Source organism: Oncorhynchus kisutch, linkage group LG27 (assembly GCF_002021735.2).
Source record: "Oncorhynchus kisutch isolate 150728-3 linkage group LG27, Okis_V2, whole genome shotgun sequence".
In the NCBI taxonomy this organism is placed as follows: Eukaryota; Metazoa; Chordata; class Actinopteri; order Salmoniformes; family Salmonidae; genus Oncorhynchus; species Oncorhynchus kisutch.
In genome coordinates this window covers 37,645,847-37,666,568 of record NC_034200.2, presented here as the reverse complement: position 1 = coordinate 37,666,568, position 20,722 = coordinate 37,645,847, and the positions used below count along the sequence as shown (strand labels likewise).

General features: G+C 42.5%; 1 protein-coding gene across 1 annotated transcript; it reads right to left on the bottom strand.

Moving 5' to 3' along the window:
- Positions 1-951: 951 nt before the first annotated feature.
- Positions 952-10,969, bottom strand: LOC109871640 (PX domain-containing protein 1). The gene is made up of 5 exons (XM_020462567.2): positions 9,145-10,969; positions 8,626-8,726; positions 7,754-7,871; positions 5,263-5,386; positions 952-1,915 (listed from the first exon to the last, which is right to left on the bottom strand). Exons 1-5 carry the CDS (start codon positions 9,392-9,394, stop codon positions 1,771-1,773), a joined length of 738 nt encoding a protein of 245 aa, XP_020318156.1. The 5' UTR covers positions 9,395-10,969; the 3' UTR covers positions 952-1,770.
- Positions 10,970-20,722: the final 9,753 nt, after the last annotated feature.

The window sequence follows — 20,722 nt, the reverse complement described above, 5'->3', positions numbered from 1 at the left end:
TAGCTGGCGTAATGAACTGGATTGGACTGGCTGGCGTAATGAACTGGATTGGACTAGCTGGTGTAAAGAACTGGATTGGACTAGCTGGCGTAAAGAACTGGATTGGACTAGCTGGCGTAATGAACTGGATTGGACTAGCTGGCGTAATGAACTGGATTGGACTAGCTGGCGTAATTAACTGGATTGGACTAGATAAAGAACTGGATGTGACTAGCTGTCATAAAGAACTGTATTGGACTAGGTATTGTAAAGAACTGGATTGGATTTAGTAAGGAACTGGATTGAACTAGATTAAGAACTGGATTGGACTAGGTAAAGAACTGGATTGGACTAGATCTAGTATAGGCTTCACTATGTTCTTTTCACCAGTTTGTTACAGATCAAAACAAGACCACCAGATCAATGCAGATGAAGGAGAGGAGACGAGGAGAGAAAGCCACTATCGAGATGCACCCAAAGAACTGCACCATATCTGGAATGTGCTTTTATCCTTATTGGCCAGTTGGCGGCAGTGTTGTGCAGTTTACATTCTAGACTGGGGAACCAATTCCAATGTGTGCCCCACTCAGGCATGAGATACACAATTTACTTACTCTCATTTATGTACCCTTTTCTCACTGTGCATTATGGCGTCAGTTTTAATCCTACGGCAATGTGGGCTCCAACAAGATATGCAATAAGGGTACAGATCCATGGGAATGTGGTGGGGTCTGGTCTGGTGGTAGTGCTGCCGCCTGCAGACCACCACATTGCCCCACCACTCCCTTCCTGTGCTATATCCCTCTGATCTCCCCATCCCCAACCAGTATTTATCAACAAAACTTTAACATAGCAGATTCCAGGATGTGAAACCCTAGAATAAGTTGAGCGAACCTTTTTCCTGCATGTTGGGAAAACACATCTAGTGATTTAACCTGGAAAAGAATGACACCAGTTCTCAATGCAATGCAATATATTTCGTGTTAATTTATTTTATATTTAACATTTATTTAACTAGGCAAGTCAGTTAATATCTTGTTAAGAGTTAGTATATTGGTGAGTTAGTATATTGGTTAATAAGATTGGAGAACGAGTATTTTTACTCTACCATCATCGTGGCACAAATGTGAAACCATTTGAATCTAGCAGCAGCAGTCTGTAACCTACATCATTTAGACCAGACCAGGTGAGTCTAGCAGCAACAGTCTGTAACCAGGGGTTGGGTAGGTTACTTTCTAAAAGTAATCCGTTACAAGTTACACTACATGGCCAAAAGTACTGTGCCTGTTCAAAATTGTTATCAGTAACGTACCCTTTGGATTACCCAAACTCATTAACGTAATCTGAATGATTTCAGTTACTTTCCTCTTAAGAGGCATTAGAAGACAACAACAAAAAAAAGGATTTGTCAAACACATTGGTGAGTCATCATTGTGGTCTTGTGGTCAAAACTCACTCAAGTGGAACAAACTTAAACTTGAGCCTTGTTTTTTTTATGCTGAATTGAATTTCATTGAGAAAACAGAAAGGTCTCAATGTATTTTTGCAAAACATAATTTCTGAATTTAAAAGTAATCTAGTCTTTCCAAAAGTATCTTTAATTCGATTACAATATTTTTGCTGGTAACATAACTTGTTACAGGTACAGTTTTTTGTCGGGGTAATCAGATTACACATAACTGACTACTGTAATCTGTTACTCCCCAACCCTGTCTGTAACCTACATCATTTGGACCGGACCAGTGAAAGTGAGAACCATACAGAATCAAACAATATGTCCGCCCCTGTCGTTCATTCCAGAATATCAGTCTCGTAGGTCAGTAGTTGGTAGTACGTCAGATTAGGGAAAGACGTTTCTTGGTCTTCGGCACTACCATCCGATGATGCTGTCTCAACGATGTCCAGGGTCTCCTTAAACCCAGATTGGGTATCGTACCTGAAAAACGATGGGGAAATATGAAAATACTCCAAAGACAAGGCATTGGAGAATGTAGTGTAAGAAAGATGCAGGCATGTTGATGGCTGGTGACTTGTTCTATGTGAGACAAAGAAACAGCAAATATATTATTTCTTTAAAGACAAAAAGGGAATAGACTGAAAAACGATATTGTGGGTTTTTTTCTCCCCCTTCTTCATTCGTCCACTGTTGATGCAGTCCCGAAATGTTTCGCATGTCAGCAGTCAAGTTTTCAAGATATTGGACTTTAAAGAAGCAAAGTGTCACCTGCCACATCATCATGATATTGAAAAATGCAGTGCAATCTGCCTTTAATTAAAGGGGAAGTTTGTTTCTTTCCGACTATGGATGAACCGGCAGCAAGAGCGACATCATTGATGTATACAGAGAAGAGAGTCGGTCCAAGAATTTAACCCTGTGGCACCCCCATAGAGACTGCCAGAGGTCCAGACAGCAGACCCTCCAATTTGACACACTGAAAAACAAGCCCGCACAAAACCCGGCGGGCCTACTGGGTTTAAATAGCCCACAACCAAACCTAAACACGAAACAGGTGCAACAAATCAGACACAACTAAAGGAAACAGAAAAGGGGATCGGTGGCAGCTAGTAGGCCGGCGACGACGACCGCCGCCCGAACAGGCACCATCTTCGGCGGGATCCGTGACACTGACAGTTGTAAAGTTATTTCAACAGTGTTTTTTTTAGCAATGTCCAGCATCCCAAGACTAGAATATTTGAAGCAATGCTATGTTAAAGGAAACGGATAGACCCCGCTATCGGTGTACACATGGGCATGGGGAAAGACATGTGGAGCGAGGGAAAGTGGATGCTCTTTTCCCCCATGCTTTTGGGTGTACCGCTACCCGAGTCCATCCATTCCCATTAGCATTGCTACATGCTCTGAAAATGCTAACCAGGAAATGCTGGACGTAATTAGCTAAATAATGGCCAAGTGGGCTGAAGACGTTAAAAAACAAAAAGATTACCTTTTCAACCCCAAAAAATGTGTATTTTCAATGTTCTTTGCTCATAGGGCAACTGTCTAAACGAATTGATTTAAAAAAATATATATATATTTTAAGTGAACTAATTCTTTAAAAATAACATAATTAATGTGTCATAATTTTCTAAACCACAACCAAGACTGTACGTCATTACAATGGATAGTAGCAAGTGATACAATAAACATGACTGTCCACTAGGGGAAATTTCAGAGTGATTTACACATAGTATGAAATAAAATTATTTTATTTTTTATTTCACCTTTATTTAACCAGGTAGGCAAGTTGAGAACAAGTTCTCATTTACAATTGCGACCTGGCCAAGATAAAGCAAAGCAGTTCGACACATACAACAACACAGAGTTACACATGGAGTAAAACAAACATACAGTCAATAATACAGTATAAACAAGTCTATATACGATGTGAGCAAATGAGGTGAGATAAGGGAGGTAAAGGCAAAAAAAAGGCCATGGTGGCAAAGTAATAACAAAATAGCAAGTAAAACACTGGAATGGTAGATTTGCAGTGGAAGAATGTGCAAAGTAGAAATAAAAATAATGGGGTGCAAAGGAGCTAAATAAATTAATTAATTAATTAAATACAGTAGGGAAAGAGGGTAGTTGTTTGGGCTAAATTATAGATGGGCTATGTACAGGTGCAGTAATCTGTGAGCTGCTCTGACAGTTGGTGCTTAAAGCTAGTGAGGGAGATAAGTGTTTCCAGTTTCAGGGATTTTTGTAGTTCATTCCAGTCATTGGCAGCAGAGAACTGGAAGGAGAGTCGGCCAAAGAAATAATTGGTTTTGGGGGTGACTAGAGAGATATACCTGCTGGAGCGTGTGCTACAGGTGGGAGATGCTATGGTGACCAGCGAGCTGAGATAAGGGGGGACTTTACCTAGCAGTGTCTTGTAGATGACATGGAGCCAGTGGGTTTGGCGACGAGTATGAAGCGAGGGCCAGCCAACGAGAGCGTACAGGTCGCAATGGTGGGTAGCATATGGGGCTTTGGTGACAAAACGGATTGCATTGTGATAGACTGCATCCAATTTGTTGAGTAGGGTATTGGAGGCTATTTTGTAAATGACATCGCCGAAGTCGAGGATTGGTAGGATGGTCAGTTTTACAAGGGTATGTTTGGCAGCATGAGTGAAGGATGCTTTTTTGCGAAATAGGAAGCCAATTCTAGATTTAACTTTGGATTGGAGATGTTTGATATGGGTCTGGAAGGAGAGTTTACAGTCTAACCACACACCTAAGTATTTGTAGTTGTCCACGTATTCTAAGTCAGAGCCGTCCAGAGTAGTGATGTTGGACAGGCGGGCAGGTGCAGGTAGCGATCGGGTTGAAGAGCATGCATTTAGTTTTACTTGTATTTAAGAGCAATTGGAGGCCACGGAAGGAGAGTTGCATGGCATTGAAGCTTGCCTGGAGGGTTGTTAACAGTGTCCAAAGAAGGGCCAGAAGTATACAGAATGGTGTCGTCTGCGTAGAGGTGGATCAGAGACTCACCCGCAGCAAGAGCGACATCATTGATGTATACAGAGAAGAGAGTCGGTCCAAGAATTTAACCCTGTGGCACCCCCATAGAGACTGCCAGAGGTTCGGACAGCAGACCCTCCGATTTGACACACTGAACTCTATCAAAGAAGTAGTTGGTGAACCAGGCGAGGCAATCATTTGAAAAACCAAGGCTGTCGAGTCTGCCGATGAGGATGTGGTGATTGACAGAGTCTAATGTTTCTTATCGATGGCGGTTAAGATATCGTTTAGGACCTTGAGCGTGGCTGAGGTGCACCCATGACCAGCTCTGAAACCAGATTGCATAGCAGAGAAGGTATGGTGAGATTCGAAATGGTTGGTAATCTGTTTGTTGACTTGGCTTTCAAAGACCTTAGAAAGGCATGGTAGGATAGATATAGGTCTGTAGCAGTTTGGGTCAAGAGTGTCCTCCCCTTTGAAGAGGGGGATGACCGCAGCTGCTTTCCAATCTTTGGGAATCTCAGACAACACGAAAGAGAGGTTGAACAGGCTAGTAATAGGGGTGGCAACAATTTCGGCAGATCATTTTTAGAAAGAAAGGGTCCAGATTGTCTAGCCCAGATGATTTGTAGGGGTCCAGATTTTGCAGCTCTTTCAGAACATCAGCTGAACGGATTTGGGAGAAGGAGAAATGGGGAAGGCTTGGGCGAGTTGCTGTGGGGGGGTGCAGTGCTGTTGACCGGGATAGGAGTAGCCAGGTGGAAAGCATGGCCAGCCGTAGAAAAATGCTTATTGAAATTCTCAATTCTGGTGGATGATGAAAGGAAGATGACAACTCACCCAAAACCTGCAGACTCTGTACATGTGGACACTGACAGGGCTCTGTGTCTATCCTGTGGTGCACTGTAGTCATAGAAAATGGTCTCAGTGTTAGCCAGACAAAATCCATTGCACCTCATGATATCTGTAAAGCAAAAAGGCACAATATGTTTGTTAATATTCTGATAATGTACAATACTGGACAATACATGTTCAGTAGGGTACACTGCAGCGAAGCGCTTTGCAACAAACTACTAAAGTCGGTGTTGTAGCATTTTCTGTGGCACCTCCTTCGTTTCGAAAGGTTCTCTTCTGTTTTGTGTCTACTGAACAAGACCCAGGTGTTGTCACAGTAATGTTTTTGCAGAGGGGTGCACAAGTCACTCAGACCCGTGCCAAGTCCCCTCGCTCCGAGGGTTAGCACATCCAAGTGCTCGGGAGGCTGCTTCTTCATCGGAGGTTCACGCAAACCCCATTTCCTTCACTCCCTTAAGCATGCTAGCTAATAGCACGGTCCGTTTAGAATAACCAAGTGACTTAATGATACGTATCCTAAATGAGAGCTACAAGAAACTCCACCGTGGGGACGCAAGAATAGCTAGTAATAGCTAGTTTGCCTTGGCGAGTTAGCCAACCTGGCTAGCACGCTATGCAGCGCTTGTTTAGCTAGCCCAGTCTCGAAAGTTCATCTAGGAGCAGCTCACGGATGTGGGACTGGACCCCTTATCAACAAGTCTGGCAAGAGAGGGAAGCGGTGCTTGACCAAGGCAGACACAGGCTGCGGGGGGGGGGGTACTCACCGAACCTGGCCACCCTCTGTCTTAGAGTATCCTCCCGTAACCAACGACAGAGTGCACAGGAGCCAAGTTGGGCGCAGGCAGCCACAACATACCCCACGCCCAGGCAGACAATACATTTTCTCTAATCCCTCTCCGCATCCTGCTCTCCGGGTCCCAGCCGAGGTACCTGTATCCAGGAAAGGGAAGTAGCAATCGGTAATTCCAAGCTTTCTCAAGAATTTGACTTTCCAGAGAGTTTGTACACAGTACGTGGCAATGCGCACACGGACTGGTTCGAGCGAGTGCCACCTGAGCGTGTTCCAAACCAAGACAAACTAGATGGTGAGTATCTTTCAGAGAAATGATATAACTGGTTTGACCTGGCGGCATGATCTCAACCCCGAACCCGGCTTAGCCATAAGCGCTTCAGTTGTTTTCTTAGCCATCTTACACATTGCACCATCAAATTGAAGAATAACTAATTGTTTGTGATTAGGAACAAGTACAACCTTCAGCGCACAATGTCCAGGAGGTGAGTACGCTCTACCACTATGGGACAGTTTAGTTTGGCGCAACATAAGAAAGTCTCATTTTCCAGTTGTTTGTTTTCAGAAGCGTATATCATTCACACCTAGGTGAAGAGTGGAATAATTGAAGAATATTAATCTCTGCCTCACACGTATCACCTGTGCAAGGCGGGGCTTCCAGATAGACATGGATTTCATTGGCCTTGTCAGGCTTGATTGTAGATCTTTCAACTGAAGTTGCGAGAGTGCAACTCCCCATAGTATGTTGTCAATTAAACTACACTGAACAAAGATATAAAATGCAAGATGTAAAGTGTTGGTCCCATGTTTCATGAGCTAAAAATAAAAAATCCCCAGAAATGTTCCATATGCAGAAAAAGCTTGTTTTTCTCAAATCTTGTGCACAAATTTTTTTACATCCTTGTTAAGTGAGCATTTTTCCTTTGCCAAGATAATCCATCCACCTGACATTTGTAACATATCAAGAAGCTGATTAAACAGCATGATCATTACACAGGTGCACCTTGTACTGGGGACAATAAAAGGCCACTTTTAAAATGTACCGTTTTGTCACACAACACAATGCCACGTCTCACGTTTTGAGTGAGCGTGCAATTGGAATGCTGACTGCAGGAATGACCACCAGAACTGTTGCCAGATGATTTAATGTTCATTTCTCTAACATAAGCTACAGCCAACGTTGTTTTAGAGAATTTACGTCCAACCGGCTTCAAAACCGCAGACCACCTGTAACCACGCCAGCTCAGGACCTCCACATCTTCACCAGTGGGATCATCTGAGGAGGTGTGGGAGGGGTGCTGAGGAGTATTTCTGTCTGTAATAAAGCCTATTGGTGGTTAAAAACTAATTCTGATTGGCTGGACCTGGCTGCCAATTGGGTGGGCCTATGCCCTCCAAGGCCCACCTATGACTGCAACCCTGCCCAGTCATGTGAAATCCATAGATTGCATTTCTTTTAATTGACTGATTTCCTTTTTTGAACTTTAACTCAGTAAAATCTTTGAAATTGTTGCATGTTGCATTTATATTTTGGTTCGGTGCACTTGATGTTGCTTTAATTGGGCAGCACATTCGTTTGCCCTCCAGAAACTGGAATGTGGACTGTGAAATTAGCTAAACAATAAATCAGGCACTTGTTGGCAGTAAAAACATGGTCATTAAATAAATTGCTAGATACATTCAGACCTGATATTGTTACTGGACTCTGGTAGTATGGCTCCATGTTGTTGATGTTGTTTTCTCTTATCATCAGGTCCAGCGGAGATTGCTCAAAGAACGTGAGCACTGCTTCTGATCGTGAATACTGTAGACGAAAAGGTTGAAGATGAGAGTAGAACACAACTACCTTTGGGTGAATCTCAAAAGTATTTTCCTCGATTGCTTGTTTCCTCTCTCCTCGTCACCTTCTCTACGGAAAGGAGGAGAGTGTTGGAAGAAAATAACCCAGGAGAAAATCTCCCTCAATGCTCACCTCGCTTCTCTCTGACGTTTTGAGGAGGCGAGGAGAGAGGATGTAAGGAATCACCCCGCCTAGGGGAAACATTTTCAGGGAATACAGCCCAAGTACTCCCTTCCAAGGCTCAGAAATAAATGACTTCATAAGCAATATTATTCAACCTCAGAAGGGATAAGTATAAGATACAGCACCAATCAAAATTGTGGACACACCTACTCATTTATTTGTACTATTTTCTACATTGTAGAATAATGGTGAAGACATCAAAACTATGAAAACTATGAAATAACACATACGGAATCATGTACTAACCAAAAAAGCGCTAAATAAATCAAAATATATTTGAGATTCTTCAAAGTAGCCACCCCTTTGCCTTGATGACAGCTTTGCGCACTCTTGGCATTCTCTCAACCAGCTTCACCTGGAAATGCTTTTCCAACCGTCTTGAAGGAGACACATAAATTGTCATTTGAGTCCACGCTGTATTATTTAATACCACGTCAACTAGTGGCCTGTTGAAATAGCCAGAGGGTTATTATGAAGAGTCATAACTGTATATCGATATGCATTGCTAGATGTAAATAACTATAGGCCACTCTACCTTCATTGGCAAGGTAACGACCCTCCTGAGGAGTTTTTCCACCTCTTGCAATCGAATCTCAATATCATTGGCCTCTGCAGCGTCTCTTATTCGCACAAGTCCTGGTGGGGAAAAACCATAGACAGGAACTATTTCAATACAAGTCGTATTTTAAAGTATTTCAGAATATAAATACAGTCAAGTTATTTTAAATACTGTATTTATACTGTAGACTATAGGTTTACAATTTGTATAGGCTTTCAATGATGCATTTGTAATATGACTTTGCAAGATTTTGTCCATGTAAGAACGACATGTCATCTTGGTGTTTTTATATAAACTAGGTTTGTACACCTTCACATGACAGTATCCATCAATGTAGGCTCTACTTTGAATTATTATTGTGGGCCTGTACATTTTAGGCTTATTTCCACATGAAATGGTCTATTCAACTTTTCATCCACATAGGACATAGAATAATGTAGTTCTGATTCTGTGAGTTGTTTATCATGGGTCATGTATTTATAACGGGCTACCTACCATCTAGGAGCGCTGACTGTGTAGGAGTTGCTCTATCCTCTGGGAAAGCATCCATGAGTCTCTTTAGAAGGCTTCCGAGATCGCGGTCCGTTCTGTGCAAATAGAGAACGCTCCTGTCCGATAACTCGGTCCGGACTTCAATGAATTCTTCCTCTCCGCGTTGACTAATTATTCGCTGTGTGCCAACAACCCAACAGTTTTGTACAAACATGTTCATGAGCGAAGTTCCCTCAAAAGCAAAAGTTGCCATTTCCACTGCTTAATTCCCAGTCGATGACAGGCTATAATTGTTAGTTTGACTTCGGGAAGTCTAAATACTTGCAATTTGATTCCTTTCCCCAATCTTCATCATGCATAGGCAAACTGTCGGGAAAGGATTTTTTTCTCTAACGTTTTCAGAAATATAAAGTGCCGTTTCGATTATCCTAAATGGCTTGTATGATGTCCAGTTGGATCAAAATTCCACAAGTACCATTCCCGCTGATGGAAGCGACTCTTCTCTCACTGGCAGAAGTGACTTGAAGAAGGTTGCCAGGTTGGAAGTTTAGCTGATTATTTATGCTCCGCTCCCGCACACCACTTGATGCTATGCAGCCGGGGATGCCCAAACCCCAAACCACACTAACGACGCAATATAGCATGACTACAAAACCATCTGCAACAGCAAGTTTTGCAAACCTAGAAAACAATTTAGAGCTAAGAAAGCCAGTGATTTCAAATAAATGTTGATGTACTGGCAATTAAATACCTGCGGTTTAGTTGATGGTCCATTCAGGATAGTGGATGCTAGCGGAACTGGTGCTGTGTTTATTTTTAACAACAAAGGTGGGATAATCCAATCCGTGGGATTGAGAGGTGGGATTTGCTTCACAGCACGGTGTTTACTATGTCAACTGAGGCACAGGTCTTGTAGGCTAGGGTTAGCCTAGTACAGTATTTAAACAATAACCACGGTATGTTCAGTACACAGCACATCCAACCTGGGTTAAACTTTTTTAAATATATATTCAACTACAGTGAAGTTATAACAAATGTTTATTTACAATGACAGCCTGGGAACAGTGGGTTAACTGCCTTGTTCAGGGGTAAAAGGACAGATTCTTACCTTATCAGCTCAGGGATTTGATCTATCTAGCAACATTCTGGTTACTGGCCCAATGCTCTAACCACTAGGCTACCTGCCAAGTCCAAGTAAAGTAAGGGACTTGAAATGAAAATTTAAAAAAAAGTGCTATCTAGCTAAATCTGGTGCAATTGCATGTTATTTATGGTCCCTGAAAAATAAACAAAACAACAACAAAAAACGATGTGCAATCTATCAAATACTTTGATCATTTGCCTGCCCTATGTGCCAGGTGCGGATTGGCCATCTGGCAATTCTGGTAAATGCCAGATGGGCCGGACCATTTTTTTGTTGGGTGGGCTGGTCAAAATGGACATACACAAAAATAAAAATGGTGCAAAAAAAGAAGAAGAAGTAAAAACAATGAAAAAGATGACATGGCCGGTGGTCCATTGGCCTGTTCATTGATCTGTTATTCTAGTCTATAATGATCCTTAGCTGATCAGTGGGCAACGCCGGCCTGGTTTTCAAGGTTCACGCAAACTCACATTCAAAGTCATACGCGGAATCAGCAAAGAGTCCTGCTCTGACTCTCACTCTGTCATCAGTTAGCATCACGCATACAACTTCAACATAGCCTAATATACTGTACATGCAAATAAGTTCTCTGAATCTTCCTGTGCTGAATAACAAAGATTAGAATTTCTACATGAATCCACACAGACAGACAACCATTCCCCAAGCTGTGCTGTTGCTGCTAAATAACAGTGGTTAAAGAGAAATTTACGGGATGGGGGGGGGGGGGGATTCCAGCCACAGTCAGTCCCTCAACCCCACATTATTATGTAACACGACCAGCGTCCCCTTGGATACTAGCTCTAATGAGAGAGTGTGTTGGAATCGTTTCCAAATCATTTTGGCAATGTCAGCATTTCTCTCTGTTAGAAGAAGCACAGCAAACTATGGGGGAAATATTTGGTCTCCTGTGTTATTGGTTGTTTGCCATCGGTATACCAACAGTATACTATAAAACTACAGAATAGTTTTGGGTACTGGGAAATCCTACCACTACTAGTACTACCACATTACCTGGTAAACTACTACTAGTACTACCACAGTACCTGATAAACTACTACTACTAGTCTTACCACAGTACCAAGTAAACTACAACTACTACTAGTACTACCACTATTACTAGTACTACCACAGTACCTGATAAACTAGTACTACCACAGTACCTGCTATACTACTACTAGGACTACCACAGTACCTGATGAAGTACTACTAGTACTACCACAGTACCTGATAAACCACTAATAGTACTACCACAGTACCTGATAAAGTACTACTAGGACTACCACAGTATCTGATAAAGTACTACTAGGACTACCACAGTACCTGATAAAGTACTACTAGTACTACCACAGTAACTGGTAAACTACTAGTAGTAGTTTACCAGTTACTGTGGTAGTACTAGTAGTACTTTATCAGGTACTGTGGTACCCATCCTACTACTAGTAGTAGTACTACCACAGTACCCGATAAACTACTACTAGGACTACCACAGTACCTGATAAAGTACTACTAGTACTATCACAGTTACTGGTAAACTACTACTAGTACTACCACAGTACCTGATAAACTACTACTACTACTAGTACTACCACAGTAACTGGTAAACTACTACTACTAGGACTGCCACAGTACCTGATAAAGTACTACTAGTACTACCACAGTAACTGATAAACCACTACTAGTATTACCACAGTACCTGATAAAGTACTACTAGTACTACCACGGAACCTGATAAACCACTACTAGTACTACCACAGTACCTGGTAAACTACTACTACTATTACTAGTACTACCACAGTACCTGATAAACTACTACTAGGACTACCACAGTACCTGATAAAGTACTACTAGTGTAACAGTATAACTTTAGACCGTCCCCTCGCCTGAACCAGGGACCCTCTGCACACATCAACAACAGTCACCCACGAAGCATCGTTACCCATCGCTCCAGAAAAGCCACGGCCCTTGCAGAGCAAGGGGAACTACTACTTCAAGGTCTCAGAGCAAGTGACGTCACCGATTGAAAAGCTATTTAGCGCGCACCGCTAACTAAGCTAGCCGTTTCACATCCGTTACACTAGTACTATCACAGTTACTGGTAAACTACTACTAGTACTACCACAGTACCTGGTAAACTACTACTAGTACTACCACAGTACCTGATAAACTACTACTAGTAGTAGTACTACCACAGTACCTGATAAACTACTACTACTAGTAGTACTACCACAGTACCTGATAAACTACTACTACTAGTAGTACTATCACAGTAACTGGTAAACTACTACTACTAGTACTACCACAGTACCTGATAAACTACTACTACTAGTAGTACTACCACAGTACCTGATAAACTACTACTACTACTTGTACTATCACAGTAACTGGTAAACTACTAGTAATACCACATACCTTGGTAAACTACTACACTAGGACTACCACAGTACCTGATAAACTACTACTAGTACTACCACAGTACTTGGTAAACTACTACACTAGTACTACCACAGTACCTGATAAACTACTACTACTACTTGTACTATCACAGTAACTGGTAAACTACTAGTACTACCACAGACCTTGGTAAACTACTGCACTAGGACTACCACAGTATCTGATAAAGTCGCTCTCTTCAGGTAGAGGCTTACAGATTTCAGAGAAAAGTACGCATGCACAGGGCAGTTATATAAAAAAGTAATGCATTTTCTAATATTTTAAATTCTGTAAATATAATGTCAAATGTACTGCTCATCTCTCTTGTAACTGTAAGCAGTGGTGTGGTGGAAGGTATACACAGTTATACACCTTATAGCCACTCTTTTGATGGGCATTGGATATACTCACTTCTTAATCCCCACGATGCGTAAATCAAAGTAGTGTAGTAGAGTTAGGCTATACGCCATATCAATCAATGAGGCTGATGTAACATATCAGAATGTTGAGCTTAAAACATTGATCAAATTTGAGGGAAAACACATTTTCTAAAATGTGCGCTACACATGTGAATGGTTTCCCATGGACAGAGATGGAAATATCCATTAGGAATTTAGATGCAACCTAAAGATGCAACAACTATCATGGGTTGCTATCATGACTAGGATACTGGCTTTGGCTGGTGGCAATGAAAGAGTTAATTTGAAAAACAATAGAAAATAATTGCCTCCACGTTTCTATGGCAGGATTTTGTCAAAAGGCTACTTTGAAGCTAGTAAGACATCATATTATGAACTGTGTATCATATCTACATAGTCACTTTAACTATACATTCATGTACATACTACTTCAATTAGCCTGACTAACCGGTGTCCCCACACATTGGCTACCCGGACTATCTGCATTGTGTCCCGCCACCCTCCACCCCGTCAACTCCTCTTCATCACTACTGCTACTCTCTGTTTATCATCTATGCATAGTCACTTTAACCATACCTACATGTACATACTACCTCAATTAGCCTGACTAACCGGTGCCTGTATATAGCCTCTCTACTGTATATAACCTCGCTACTTTTATAGCCTCGCTACTTTTATAGCCTCGCTACTGTTTTTCACTGTCTTTTTACTGTTGTTTTTATTTCTTTACTTATCTATTGTTCACCTAATACCTTTTTTTTACTTAAAAATTGCACTGTTGGTTAGGGCCTGTAAGTAAGCATTTCACTGTAAGGTCTACTACACCTGTTGTATTCGGCACACGTGACAAATAAACTTTGATTTGATTTGATAAAACATCCAGGTTTCAAACAATTAAGGAACAGGGAAAATATAGCGATGCTAATGACTGGCCTAACCTTCTACTGGTAGATGGAAAGGCTTTCGCAAAAACCTTTTCAATTAAATGTTAACTACAACGTAGCCTATATATGCCTACCTGGCAGAATGATATCATGATTATTTGCATCAATCCAATGGCCATTTGTTTTGCAAACTCCATCTCATGTGCTCTACAGCAACACACTAACCAAACAGTGCTAAGTGCCGGGGCCAGTTTAATTAAAGGGTAACTACACTAATTTTCTTAGATTTTTCTCAGACCTCAGAAGTGGTCTCCTGATGTAGACTTTGAACATCCAGTTTAGTTTTAGTTTATTTATTTAAAAAACTTTCACTTTTGAAAGCGAAAACAGGATTTCTTTGACTCAGTTGTCTTCTTTATCTGTTTCAATAGTAGGCCTACTATTAGACTACTTGCACACTACAGCTTGGGTCTGTCTGACTGCGAAAGACCAATATGAGATTGATCATTTTAGGTCATTCAGAGTGTATGTCACTGTTTTGTCATTGAATTTTTCACGCCGGGCAGGCAGTTAGAATCTTTTTGAGGGGGGGGTGCAAAATTAGATTATAGGCACTTCTCCATGCCATACCACTGAAGACAGAGATGATAGAAATGATGTACTCCTATGCAAACTACCTGGTGCCACATGTTACTCAGTGGCACCTGCTTTGATTTAACGAATCTGAAAAAAAACTTCATAGAAAATGAATAGGTTAATACTGTGTAATAAAAGTAGTATCAAGTAGTACGTGGTGTCGTAAAATAGATGTGCTTGTTTAATAAGATTCATTACATATTTACATACAAGACCAGGGTCATGTTCATTAGGCCACGCAACAGAAAAAGGAAAATAAGCGTTTCTTATTGGACACATCCACGGTAGTCCCTCCCTACATCAGTCAATTTTCTTTGGCTTGGTGCCTACTGAAAACAGCTCAATGAAAGGCCTTTGTCAGGATTGCTGGGCCCTTCCTGCCAAGGGTAGAGGATTTGGAGCGTTTGGGTGTCCTTGGTCCTAATACGGGGGACGATCTAGAGTGGTGGTGCATTGCGCACGTGGCTGGTGGTCTGGCGTAGGGTACGGACAGAGGTGTCAGGGGAAAGACTCGCCTTTGAGGTGGCGCCGTGCGTGGAGGTCCAAGCTCTTTTTCTGGATGCTACAGAAAGAGAGAAAGAGAGAGCAAGAAAAAGAGAGCGAGGAAGAGAGAGAGAGAGATGGCAAGAGAGAGAGAGATGGAGAGGGAGAGAGAGATGGCAAGAGAGAGAGATGGAGAGGGAGAGAGCTTTCTTACAGTGAGCTAGTGTGTGGGAGACTGTTGAGGTAGACAGAGGCTACCATTGAGGAGTAGAGAGACTTTGCAAACGATTAACATGAACTCTAAAGAGCTATTTGTGTGTGTGTGTGTGTGTGTGTGAGAGAGAGAGAGAGAGCGAGAGAGAGAGAGTGTGAGAGTGTGTGTGTGTGTGTGTGTGTGTGTGTGTGTGTGTGTGTGTGTGTGTGTGTGTGTGTGTGTGTGTGTGTGTGTGTGTGTGTGTGTGTGTGTGTGTGTGTGTGTGTGTGTGCGTGTTTGTGTGTGTGTGTGTGTGTGTGTGTGTTTACCTGTGTGTAGTTTACCTGTTGTAGTACATGGCCAAGATGTTCAAACGTTCATAAATGACCAACAGGGTCAAATAATAATAATCACTGTGGTTGTCGAGGGTGCAACAGGTCAGCACCTCAGGAGTAAATGTCAGTTGGTTTTTCATAGCCGAGCATTCAGAGTTCGAGACAACAGGTCCGGTAGAGAGAGAGAGAGAGTGAGAGTCGAAAAACAGCAAGTCCGGGACGAGGTACAGTAGCACGTCCGGTGAACAGGTCAGGTTTCCATAGCCGCAAGCAGAACAGTTGAACGTGTTTTTTTTTTACTAGTCTCTACAGGGGGTCTTTAAAGCAAAGTTAAACAATGTGACTCTGGCCCTCAAGGACGGGTTGGGAACTCTGCACTCCAGGAATAGTAGGAAAACCCTTTTTAAACCCAAAGCTAACTTTTAAACCCAAAGCTAACCAAAGATCACTTTTTTATTTGGCCAGAGTAGGTAGTTACTTAATAATGGGGTTTCAATGCCAGACTTGGTTGCTCCCGAGTGGCGCAGCAGTCTAAAGCACTGCATATCAGTGCTTGAGGCATCACTACAGACACCCTGGTTTGAATCCAGGCTGTATAAAACTGCGTATCTCATATTACTTGCTCTGTTGCCCATTGCATCCCAATTCCTAAAGGAAATGTCAACAATATATTGTAAACATTGGTGTCTGCTTTCCTGCAAGTTTCTCGAGGGGGCCTGGCCCCACTTTAGGGAAAATATCTAGGAAAAACAATGCATTCTACTAAATATTGTGTTTTTTGATGTTCATATCATGTCAGTGGGAAGGAACATTGGCCTATATGGGATGAACATTCCATTCTTCAACCCCATGGCATATTATGTAACCTCCCTGATGTTACCATGGCCACACAGCCCTCAAAGCACTTGCTGAGACAGAATGTGTGGGAAAGGTTCTGTAATAAAATTGGGCCACAGCGACATCCCCCCCCCCCCCCCTCCCCCGGTAAGAACCAGTGAACAACGGGAAAATGAGGGTCCAGTTACCCCTCTGACGGTGTTCACTGGTTTTTGCATGTCCAGCTTTTCTGTTAAAAATAAATAAATAAATAAAACTACATTAAACGTCTAACACACCATTTCTTAAACAGAGACGTCTGATCCACAAGCCACACACACAGTACTGTGCCTTACTACTACATGCGTCATGAATAACACTAGTACCTGTGTGTGTGTGTGTGTGTGTGTGTGTGTGTGTGTGTGTGTGTGTGTATCACTCTGGATAAGAGCATCTGCTAAATGACACAACATGTGTTAAAATGTGTATGTGTACGTGTATGTATCCTTGTGCTGCCTACAGTACCCGTTACTGTAGGACGATTGGCCATGGTATAAAAACATGACCTGTGTGAACACGGAGGTGCTGTACCAGTGAAGCCTTGAGCCGGGTGCTTGAAGTGGCAATGGGGACACTCAACGTGGCTTGTCGCCTGTTGCATGTCGGGGCGGCAGGGTAGCCTAGTGGTTAGAGTGTTGGATTCGTAACCGAAAGGTTGCAAGTTCAAGTCCCAGAGCTGACAAGGTACGCGTGTGCCACTGAACAGGCAGTTAACCCACTGTTCCTAGGCCGTCATTGAAAATAAGAATTTGTTCTTAACTGACTTGCCTAGTAAAATAAAATGTCCATGTGGTGGAGAACTTCCTGTCATGGCTCATCGAGATGTATTCATAACATGGTCATACTTTAAAATGAACACCAAACGATGAAGTTTTTATTTTTTGGTGACAAGTTTTATTTTTGAAAGTGTATGGTCTGAAAAAAATGAAAAAACAAGTCAACAGTCAAAGTGGCACTCATTACTGTAAGTTGCTCTTGTAATGATCTTCCACTGAACTCTGACCCCTTGTGGTAAAATGGGTTACTGACACCTCTGAGTGACTTCCTGTTGCAAAGGGAACAGCAGAACTCTTTCCTGCCCCTCCTCTACGTTCCTTCTTCTTGTCTGCTTCAGCCCCTTGTTCTTAACTGACTTGCCTAGTTAAATAAAGGTAAAATATATATATATTTTTTTAAAAGGTCTTGTGTGTAATTGCTTTCGTGGGTGAACTTCCTTGAAGCGCGCATGTGAGTTGGAGAGGGGAACGTTAAATTGGCAATCTGCAGTTCAAACAACAAATCGGATACCATGCCACTGTTTTGGTAAACAGCTGAGGGATGAATGGGAGAAATATAACCAATCTCAAATTCATGAGCAGAGCCGTTAATGCAAGGACTGACCACTCATTATATTAAATATATGGTTGAAAAATGTTATAAAAATGCTATAAAATGTTTGTTTACAATCACATTGTCTACAAAAAAAATGGGGGGAAAAATGATATGTTGGTTGCTGATTGGATATGACAGTTGCTAAGCTCATGAGGCATTTTTATAAGTTATATTCTTTAAGAATCAATGGGTATATTACTTTAAATGTCCAACATGGAAGTACCAATCACAGATTGCCCCTTTAATGTTCAAAAACGTATGGTTGATATAATTAACTGATTCAACTGTGTTAAAACACCAACTTGTGAAAATTCATCAGAATATATTTGATACAGTAGCTTACCGGAGCCCTGTTCAAATTATTTAGAAGTGCATCTTTCCTGAAAGATGGTTGAGCCCTTGTGTCGTCTAATCAGTGATTACTTCACAGATGGATTTTTACTGAATTCAAATAGGGCCTATGTCCAGGCCAAATGCTTATAAATATTTTGGGTGCACACAATGAGAAGGTTGGTTTGGTGCTTTGGGGCTATGGTGCAGGGAGGGGCTATGGTGCAGGGAGGGGCTGTGGTGCAGGAAGGGGCTATGATGCAGGGAGGGGCTATGATGCAGGGAGGGGCTATGGTGCAGGGAGGGGCTATGGTGCAGGGAGGGGCTATGGTGCAGAGAGGGGCTATGATGCAGGGAGGGGCTATGGTGCAGGGAGGGGCTATGGTGCAGAGAGGGGCTATGGTGCAGGGAGGGGCTATGGTGCAGGGAGGGGCTATGGTGCAGGGAGGGGCTATGATGCAGGGAGAGACTATGGTGCAGGGAGGGGCTATGGTGCAGGGAGGGGCTATGGTGCAGGGAGGGGCTATAATGCAGGGAGGGGCTATGGTGCAGGGAGGGGCTATGATGCAGGGAGGGGCTATGGTGCAGGGAGGGGCTATGATGCACCTGCTTCACCGTGCTTCTACACCTGCATTGCTTGCTGTTTGGGGTTTTAGGCTGGGTTTCTGTACAGCACTTTGAGATATCAGCTGATGTACGAAGGGCTATATAAATAAATTTGATTTGATTTGATTGGATGCAGGGAGGGGCTATGGTGCAGGGAGGGGCTATGATGCAGGGAGGGGCTGGTCATCATCAGCATCCTTTGAGCCAGAATGGAGGTCATCCTCCAGGTTTTAGCCTGGGGAGCCATTTTGGATCAGTTCAACTCCAACCCCTACATCCACCTCTAGGCCATGGACCTTCTCAAGACAGGGTCTCATAAGTCGTGCCTCTCCAGTACGTGTGTGTGGATGCTGGTGAACTGGCACACTCTGCAGCTGTACACTTCGACCAGGTCTTATTAGCATGGGCGGGACTTCCAATTTTATTGTGATGTGGAACAGGAGACAGGAGCCAGAGTCAGGGCGGCAAAACTGCAGTGAAATGATAAACAGCGTCAAGCAGGGAAACAGGTACAAGCAGGGTAACAGGATCTTGAATAATAATAATGGCTAGAAGCATAAACTGACTGAGCAGAGATTACGATCTGGTGGAAGTGGCAGAACTGAGTATTTGTAGAGGCCTTGATAATGGAACTTGTTGCAGCTCACACGTCTCCAACCACACAATCACACACAAACAGAAGAGGAGGGGAGGGGAGATGAGGGGAGGGGAGAGAGAGAGAGAGAGAGAGTGTTAATTTTTATTGTTTATTTCACTTTACATATTCACTTTATATATTATCTACCTCACTTGCTTTGGCAATGTTAACACATGTTTCCCATGCCAATAAAGCCCCTTGAATTTAATTGAATTGAGTGAGTGAGTACTGGAGGAATGGCTGCAGGTCAAGCAGACACTGGATGACCACTAGGGGGTGTGGCAGGAGCAGATGTGACACTTCAAAATGGAGATTGTCTCGATGACTGCCCACGCGCTCACAGATGCCATAATGGGATCTACATAGGGATGCTTTCTCTATCATTCTCTATGGACAGTCTAGACAGCGTTGCCCATGCGGTCACAGATGTCATAATGGTAACTACATAGGGATGCTTTCTCTATCATTCTCTATGGACAGTCTAGACAGCGCAGGTGAGTTCAGGTAGGGTAGACAGAGCAGGTGAGTTCAGGTAGGGTCGACAGAGCAGGTGAGTTCAGGTAGGGTAGACAGAGCAGGTGAGTTCAGGTAGGGTAGACAGAGCAGGTGAGTTCAGGTAGGGTAGACAGAGCAGGTGAGTTCAGGTAGGGTAGACAGAGCAGGTGTTTGGTGGTTGCAGCTTTGTTCCACTTTATGTTAATATATTAAGGTTTGCAAATATACCCAGTGTATTTATGCAAATGAGGAGCATATCATTTTCTTTATTTTAACAAAGAAAACAAAGGAAATTCCTGATAAAAGAAGAACATTTATATATGAGTGCACTCTTAAGAAAAAATAGTGACGTTTGACAATAAATGTAATACCTGAATTCACACCAAAATCCATGAACTCATTATTTCTGAAGTTGGAGACTTTTATCTCCCTCACCAACTTTAAACATCTGCTATCTGAGCAGCTAACCGATCGCTGCAGCTGTACATAGTCTATTGGTAAATAGCCCACCCAATCTACCTACCTCATCCCCATACTGTTTTTATTTGATTTACTTTTCTGCTCTTTTGCACACCAGTATCTCTACCTGCACATGTTCATCTGATCATTTATCACTCCAGTGTTAATCTGCTAAATTGTAATTATTCACTCCTATGGCCTATTTATTGCCTACTACCTCCTCATGCCTTTTGCACACAATGTATATAGACTTTCTTTTTTTCTACTATGTTATTGACTTGTT

Coding starts and splice junctions, on each gene's coding strand:
- LOC109871640 (XM_020462567.2), bottom strand. CDS start 9,394: ATGGCAACTTTTGCTTTTGAGGGAACTTCGCTCATGAACATGTTTGTA. Junction 5,387..7,753: donor GAGTCCAGTAACAATATCAG/GTCTGAATGTAT, acceptor TTTGCTTTACAG/ATATCATGAGGTGCAATGGA. Junction 1,916..5,262: donor ACAGAGTCTGCAGGTTTTGG/GTGAGTTGTCAT, acceptor ATCGTTTTTCAG/GTACGATACCCAATCTGGGT.